The sequence below is a fragment of the Acipenser ruthenus genome, unplaced genomic scaffold (genome assembly GCF_902713425.1).
Source record: "Acipenser ruthenus unplaced genomic scaffold, fAciRut3.2 maternal haplotype, whole genome shotgun sequence".
NCBI classification, from domain to species: Eukaryota; Metazoa; Chordata; class Actinopteri; order Acipenseriformes; family Acipenseridae; genus Acipenser; species Acipenser ruthenus.
In genome coordinates this window covers 3,654-12,500 of record NW_026708384.1, presented here as the reverse complement: position 1 = coordinate 12,500, position 8,847 = coordinate 3,654, and the positions used below count along the sequence as shown (strand labels likewise).

The following is an 8,847-nucleotide window of genomic DNA, read 5'->3' as shown; positions in this document are numbered from 1 at the left end:
CTAAAACCTAACCCAACCCCAACCCTAAAACCCAACACAACCCCAGCCCTAAAACCTAACCCAACCCCAACACTAAAACCCAACCCAACCCTAAAACCTAACCCAACCCCAACCCTAAAACCTAGGGCAGCAGTGTGGAGTAGTGGTTAGGGCTCTGGACTCTTGACCGGAGGGTCGTGAGTTCAATCCCAGGTGGGGGGGGGACGCTGCTGCTGTACCCTTGAGCAAGGTACTTTACCTAGATTGCTCCAGTAAAAACCCAACTGTATAAATGGGGAATTGTATGTAAAAAATAATGTGATATCTTGTAACAATTGTTACTGGATAAGGGCATCTGCTAATAAATAATAATAATAATAATAATAATAATAATAATAATAATAATAATAATAATAATAATAATAATAATAATAATAATAAAACCTAACCCAACCCCAACCCCAACCCTAGCCTTAAGCAACCCCAGCCCTCAAACCCAACACCTAACCCTAAACCTAACCATTAAGAATGGCCCGATGCCCTCAGGACACTTTGTAGGGGATAGTCCTGCGTGCTGCACCCTGCTAGCAAGAAGCGTCACTCAAACACCAGGAGGAGCAGGGAAGGCTCGCTCGCGGGAGAACATTCATGGCGTGAGTCCGTGATAGCGACTGCGTTCCTATCACTGCTCCCACTCCGTCTCTTCCAGTTTTGTTTTCACAGTGAGTTGCGTGCTTGTGTTCAAAGACAGACGGGTCACAGTGTTGAGGACAGGAAGAAAAAACAAGACGTTTCACTTCGGAACTTGCTGATTTGTTTACACCTTTATTCATTTATTTGTTGTCATTTTTAAATTTGCTTTACCAGACCTCTCTGTGCTTTACAATGCTTCCCTGTGCTTTACCAGACCTCTCTGTGCTTTACAATGCTTCCCTATGCTTTACCACACCTCTCTGTGCTTTACAATGCTTCCCTATGCTTTACCAAACCTCTCTGTGCTTTACAATGCTTCCCTATGCTTTACCAAACCTCTCTGTGCTTTACAATGCTTCCCTATGCTTTACCAGACCTCTCTGTGCTTTACAATGCTTCCCTATGCTTTACCAGACCTCTCTGTGCTTTACAATGCTTCCCTATGCTTTACCACACCTCTCTGTGCTTTTCAATGCTTCCCTATGCTTTACCACACCTCTCTGTGCTTTTCAATGCTTCCCTATGCTTTACCAGACCTCTCTGTGCTTTACAATGCTTCCCTATGCTTTACCAGACCTCTCTGTGCTTTACAATGCTTCCCTATGCTTTACCAGACCTCTCTGCGCTTTACAATGCTGGCAATTGATTATTATAGATATTCCATTAGGAAATTGAATTATAATGTGATTAAAATAAGTGATAATTAAACATAACCTCCACCAATACATGACATTATGAGATGGAAATCTGGGATTAATATTTAGAGAATTTTGCCACGATGTGTTCCTCGTTGAACGGTTTATAATCACCAACTCCTGAAACGACAAAGAAAAAGGACATTAATAATACTTTATTAATTAAAAAAAGCAATATATTTTCTTACTTAAAAATAAGTATTAAATTAACTCTTAATTACAAAAACACCCTTTTTATGAATTAAAAAAATGAAACACGTGATATTAAATTATGAATTAAAAATAAATATTAAATCGTTTTTACTAATTACAAAGAAATGAGATACATTTTATGAATTAAAATATTAATTTAATGAAACACATTTTATAATTAAAAATATATTAATTAAAAAAATGAAATACATTTTATTTACAAAATCCATTGTATTCATTCTAACTACATATTAAATTCGTTTTATTAATAAAAAAAAATGAAATCCATTTTATTAATTAAAAGATATATAAATTAGAGTGCACAATTATTGGGTCTGGTTTTTTGATGCTAAAAAAAGGTTTTTCAAGATATTTCGCGATTAAACCTAATATCTATTAGAAGAGAAAACACTCGCGTTGTCAGAACTGATCGCTGAATCTGAATCGGGAGTCCTTCACACAACAGCTGTTCCTAAACAGAGAGGCTTCTTGAAAAACAGTCACTGTTAAATTGCAGAAAATTTCGTTTTTTTAAAAGGATATATATTATTATTATTATTTATTTATTTCTTAGCAGACGCCCTTATCCAGGGCGACTTACAATTGTTACAAGATATCACATTATACATTATTTCACATTATACAGATATCACATTATTTTTACATACAATTACCCATTTATACAGTTGGGTTTTTACTGGAGCAATCTAGGTAAAGTACCTTGCTCAAGGGTACAGCAGCAGCGTCCCCCACCTGGGATTGAACCCACAACCTTCCGGTCAAGAGTCCAGAGCCCTAACCACTACTCCACACTGCTGCCCTTATATAAGGACCTTTTCATTTGATTGTGTGGCGTGTTCCCATGTGTTGCTACAACTGTTTAATTAAGGTGTCTGTATTGTTTTAATTATTATATTTTTTACATTTTGACCACTTTTTAAAACTTTTAAAAATTGCATTCCCTGCCTCAAGATGGCTGCCCGTGTACCTCTCTCAGAACTGCATTTCCCATCATCCTCCTGCTCGCTGGTAAATCCATCTCGGTTACATGTGCGAGCGGGAGGATGATGGGAAATGTAGTTCTGGGAGGTGCATGCAGGTACACAGGAAGCGAAACGCCCCCCTTCTCGTCCCGGACAGAGCGATCTTACGAACGAATATATCCCTCATCTTCTGATGCAGCTGGTGTGTTTAATTTTGTCGTTAAAAACGCTGCACAGCGACGGAGCATCTCTCTGCAGTGGGTGCGTTAAGTGAGTGAGCGGCTCAGAGCGGCTCAGTAAAAGAATCAATTTAACGCCTCGCTCCGTGCCGCTCCCGCTGAGCTCTTGACAAACGTATTTGTCAATCCTGCCTGTCCTCTCCACTTGTTTCCTGCAGGTGTCCATTCCGTCCGCTCCCTCTGATCCCTGATGAGAAATGCTCAGGAGCGGCTCAGCGGGAGCGGCACGGAGCAAGGCGTGAAGCTGATTCTTTTACTGAGCCGCTCACTCACTTAACGCACTCTTTCTTCAGCTGCCTGTATAGAACTACAGCTCCCAGCATGCCTCGCTGTGAACGTCAATGCGGAGGCATGCTGGGAGTAGGAGTTTTTTTCTTCTTCTTTCAGTCCAATCATTTTACGTTTCTTAAACAGTAAGTTAATAAATAATAATAATAATAATAATAATAATAATAATAATAATAATAATAATAATAATAATAATAATAATAATAATATGAAGATACTTAAAGGGAAGGAATATTTTCTGGTTTTAAAAATCGCAATACTGCCTTTGCTTGTATTAATACAATAATGTATTAATCCTCTGGAGCGGCTCAGCGGGAGCGGCACGGAGCGAGGCGTTACTAAGCCGCTCACTCACTTAACGCGCCCAGTTATTCTCATCCGCCAGCGCCGCACGCGTTTAAAGATTCAGCAGAAATAAACAACGTAACACAAAAAAATAATGCTTTTTTTAAAAAGTTGAAATATAATGTCTACGTTCGCTAAATAAACAGGACCTATGAACACCGCGTTGCCAGTAACACGACTCTACCATTGAGAAAACAAGGGATTGTATAGCGCATGCGCACGGGGAGCAGGGCGTCAGTCAGGAAGCGTTTGATGTCTTTATTTTTTAATAGGGTTGCCACCCCGCCGGTATTTTACGGGACTGTCCGGTATTTTTTATGTACTTTGACCCCCTGTCCGTTATTTTTTGGAAGATGTCTGGTAATTCTAAGCATTCTAATTAGGTAACAACGTAAGCCACCAAAACGCTGGACCCTTATTATTATTATTAGTTTATTTAGCAGACGCCTTTATCCAAGGCGACTTACAGAGACTAGGGTGTGTGAACTATGCATCAGCTGCAGAGTCACTTACAACAAAGTCTGACCCGAAAGACGGAGCGCAAGGAGGTGAAGTGACTTGCTCAGGGTCACACAGTGAGTCAGTGGCTGAGGTGGGATTTGAACCGGGGACCTCCTGGTTACAAGCCCTTTTCTTTAACCACTGGACCACACAGCCTCCCTTATGTTATTATTATTATTATTATTATTATTATTCATTTCTTAGCAGACGCCCTTATCCAGGGCGACTTACAATTGTTACAAGATATCACATTATACATTATTTCACATTATACAGTTATCACATTATTTTTTTTACATACAATTGCCCATTTGTACAGTTGGGTTTTTACTGGAGCAATCTAGGTAAAGTACCTTGCTCAAGGGTACAACAGCAGTGTCCCCCACCTGGGATTGAACCCACGACCCTCCGGTCAAGAATCCAGAGCCCTAACCACTACTCCACACTGCTGCCCCAATGTTAGGTTTTTCATGTGTGCTCACAGCTGTGTGTTATCTGGTATAAGCATGCGCGCTGCTGTTAAGAATGACAGCCCTTTGAATGAAGACGCGCGAAACTGTTAAGTAGCATACTGTAACTTTAAGCGTGAAACTGTAACGTTAGTCACAATGGCAGAGACAAATGAAGAAGTAGACAATAGGAGGAGATGAGGCGTCCGGTATTTTCGTATCTCAAAGGTGGCAACCCTAGACAGACAGCAGTCTAATTAAACCGAGATATGTACCTTGCTCCAAAGCGTCTTTCCCAGTAAGAAATTGCCAGTATGTTCGGTCCTCCGCGTTCCCAGCTAACCCTTGGATACTGGTGACAAATGGGCCCCAACTGCTCTTCTCCACGGTGAACCTGCAAACCAGCATGAAAACGGGATTATCTTTCCACGGTGTTTATTATTATTATTTTGCTCAGTCTGTGTTGCTTTGACTGTGAGTTCAGGATCTGCTCTTCAGTTCTAGCTGCGCTGCCGTAGTTATTGTATTGTGAATCGGTCCAGCCCTGGCTAGGACTACAGCTCCCAGCATGCCTCTGCACCCGCGGCAATGGTGAGGGATGCTGGGAACTGTAGTTCTTTAACTGCAATGCGCTGGGCTGGGCTGTATTACATTGTTTTTGCTCAGTCTGTGTTGGTTTGACTGTGAGTTCAGGATCTGCTCTTCAGTTCTAGCTGCGCTGCCGTAGTTATTGTATTGTGAATCGCTACAGCCCTGGCTAGGACTACAGCTCCCAGCATGCCTCTGCACCCGCGGCAATGGTGAGGGATGCTGGGAGCTGTAGTTTAATATCACTAGACTGGACTGGACTGGAATTACATTGTAACTGCAGTTTAATATCACTAGACTGGACTGGAATTACATTGTAACTGCAGTTTAATATCACTAGACTGGACTGGAATTACATTGTAACTGCAGTTTAATATCACTAGACTGGACTGGAATTACATTGTAACTGCAGTTTAATATCACTAGACTGGACTGGAATTACATTGTAACTGCAGTTTAATATCACTAGACTGGACTGGAATTACATTGTAACTGCAGTTTAATATCACTAGACTGGACTGGAATTACATTGTAACTGCAGTTTAATATCACTAGACTGGACTGGAATTACATTGTAACTGCAGTTTAATATCACTAGACTGGACTGGAATTACATTGTAACTGCAGTTTAATATCACTAGACTGGACTGGAATTACATTGTAACTGCAGTTTAATATCACTAGACTGGACTGGACTGGAATTACATTGTAACTGCAGTTTAATATCACTAGACTGGACTGGAATTACATTGTAACTGTAGTTTAATATCACTACCCTATCCGTGAACCCTATATACAGTAACCCTCCAATCCTCCATTCTCTGGGTTAACGGAAGCTCTCAGTTTCTGAGCCTCTTTCTCGGGCAGTCTGCTCCTGTGCAGTTTGGAAAGAAACACGTAGTCACGGTGAATTCTCGTACTTGAATTTTACAGGCGATATCTTGGCCGCCTCCTCCATCACCCGCAGCAGCGAGGACCCTGCGGGGACCGTCACATCGATGATGTCATTGAAGGTGTTTTCAGTGATGCTGTTCTCCACTCTGTAGTGGACGGTGATTACACCCTCCGGGACAGTGGGGTGCGGTGGAGGCAACGTCGACTCAGGAAGGGGCTCTGTGCAGAGGAAACAGCAGTCAAGGGAGAGGTTTTATAGATGTGTGTGTGTGTGTGTGTGTGTGTCTCAGTGTGTGTGTGTGTGTGTGTGTGTCTCAGTGTGTGTGTGTGTCTCAGCGTGTGTGTGTGTTGTTGTGTGTGTCTCTGTGTGTTTGTGTGTGTGTCAGTGTGTGTGTGTGTCTGTGTGTGTGTGTGTGTGTGTCTCAGAGGAGAGAGGGGGCAGCTATCACTGCCCCCTCTCTCCTCTCCCCCAGACAGAGCTATCACTGCCCCCTCTCTCCTCTCCCCCAGACAGAGCTATCACTGCCCCCTCTCTCCTCTCCCCCAGACAGAGCTATCACTGCCCCCTCTCTCCTCTCCCCAGACAGAGCTATCACTGCCCCCTCTCTCCTCTCCCCCAGACAGAGCTATCACTGCCCCCTCTCTCCTCTCCCCAGACAGAGCTATCACTGCCCCCTCTCTCCTCTCCCCAGACAGAGCTATCACTGCCCCCTCTCTCCTCTCCCCCAGACAGAGCTATCACTGCCCCCTCTCTCCTCTCCCCAGACAGAGCTATCACTGCCCCCTCTCTCCTCTCCTCCAGACAGAGCTATCACTGCCCCCTCTCTCCTCTCCCCCAGACAGAGCTATCACTGCCCCCTCTCTCCTCTCCCCCAGACAGAGCTATCACTGCCCCCTCTCTCCTCTCCCCCAGACAGAGCTATCACTGCCCCCTCTCTCCTCTCCCCCAGACAGAGCTATCACTGCCCCCTCTCTCCTCTCCTCCAGACAGAGCTATCACTGCCCCCTCTCTCCTCACCCCCAGACAGAGCTATCACTGCCCCCTCTCTCCTCTCCCCCAGACAGAGCTATCACTGCCCCCTCTCTCCTCTCCCCCAGACAGAGCTATCACTGCCCCCTCTCTCCTCTCCCCAGACAGAGCTATCACTGCCCCCTCTCTCCTCTCCCCCAGACAGAGCTATCACTGCCCCCTCTCTCCTCTCCCCCAGACAGAGCTATCACTGCCCCCTCTCTCCTCTCCCCCAGACAGAGCTATCACTGCCCCCTCTCTCCTCTCCCCCAGACAGAGCTATCACTGCCCCCTCTCTCCTCTCCCGAGACAAACCTGCAGTCTCTCCTCTTGGCAGCCAATGGGTTAATATAAGTGGTCTCTCTCTCTCTCTTTCTCTCTCTCTCTCCTCTCTCTCTCGCTCTCTCCCGCTCTCTGTCTCTAACCCCCCTCCCTCTCTCTCTCTCTCTCCTCTCTCTCTCTCACCCCCCTCAATCTCTCTCTCGCTCTCTCTCTCTCTCTCTCTCTCTCTCTCTCTCTCTCACACCCCCTCTCTCTCACCCCCCTCTCTCTCTCTCTCTCTCTCTCTCTCTCTCTCCTCTCTCTCTCTCTCTTTCTCTCTCTCTCCTCTCTCTCTCTCTCCTCTCTCTCTCGCTCTCTCCCGCTCTCTGTCTCTCACCCCCCTCCCTCTCTCTCTCTCTCTCTCCTCTCTCTCTCTCACCCCCCCTCAATCTCTCTCTCGCTCTCTCTCGCTCTCTCTCGCTCTCTCCCGCTCTCTCTCTCTCTCACCCCCCCTCTCTCCCACCCCCCCCCTCTCTCTCTCTCTCTCTCTCTCTCTCTCTCTCTCTCTCACTCTGAATCCCCTCGCAGTGTAGCTTGTTCAGCTCCAGGTAGTTTCTGTTCTCCAGCGAGGGGGTGATCTGAGAGGCAGCCATGGGGTTCTCGAAGGATCCAGAACCAGCCCGCTCTAGAACCGTCTGGATAGTTCTGGAACAGTTGTAGCTGGTGGAGGTGACTGATAGGGCCTGGGAGAGAGAGAGAGAGAGAGAGAGATACTGTTTAGTATTAAAAGATATGTTTTCTCTGTCTTTATATATTTTAGTTGTTTATTCCATGCATGTGCTTTGGCAACACAATTATTATTATTATTATTATTATTATTATTATTATTATTATTATTATTATTATTATTATTATTATTATTATTAATTAGTCATTTAGCAGACGCTTTTATCCAAAGCGACTTCCAGACACTAGGGAGGTGAACTCTGCATCATCAACAACTGCTGCTGCTGCTGCAGAGTCACTTCCAATAGGAGCTCGTTTGTTTGACGTCTCATCCTGAAGGACGGAGCACAAGGAGGTTCAGTGACTTGCTCAGGGTCACACACACACAGGGAGTCAGTGGCTGCTGCAGAGTCACTTCCAATAGGAGCTCGTTTGTTTGACGTCTCATCCTGAAGGACGGAGCACAAGGAGGTTCAGTGACTTGCTCAGGGTCACACACACACACAGGGAGTCAGTGGCTGCTGCAGAGTCACTTCCAATAGGAGCTCGTTTGTTTGACGTCTCATCCTGAAGGACGGAGCACAAGGAGGTTCAGTGACTTGCTCAGGGTCACACACACACACAGGGAGTCAGTGGCTGCTGCAGAGTCACTTCCAATAGGACCTTGTTTGTTTGACGTCTCATCCTGAAGGACGGAGCACAAGGAGGTTCAGTGACTTGCTCAGGGTCACACACACACACAGGGAGTCGGAGGCTCAGCCGGGATTTGAACCTCCTGGTATCGAGACCCCTTTCCAAAAACCACTGGACCAGCAGTGTTTAACATTTCAGGGTGAATAAAAGGACTTGTTTATGGATAAAAAGGGTTATAGTGCATAAATACACAGGAAGTGATGTACATAAATACACAGGAAGTGATGTAAATAAATACACAGGAAGTGATGTACATAAATACACAGGAAGTTGTGTACATAAATACACAGAAAGTGAGGTACATCAAAACAC

At 44.9% G+C, this 8,847-nt stretch overlaps 1 protein-coding gene across 1 annotated transcript; it reads right to left on the bottom strand.

The window, feature by feature from the left end:
* Positions 1-784: 784 nt before the first annotated feature.
* On the bottom strand, positions 785-7,859 carry LOC131732049 (transcobalamin-1-like; the record flags this gene model as incomplete). Its single annotated transcript, XM_059021058.1, is given in 4 exon segments — positions 785-1,487; positions 4,640-4,758; positions 5,873-6,065; positions 7,688-7,859. Coding segments are annotated over 4 exon segments (546 nt in total), but the record flags the coding sequence as incomplete, so codon positions are not given.
* Between the last annotated feature and the right edge of the window lie 988 nt (positions 7,860-8,847).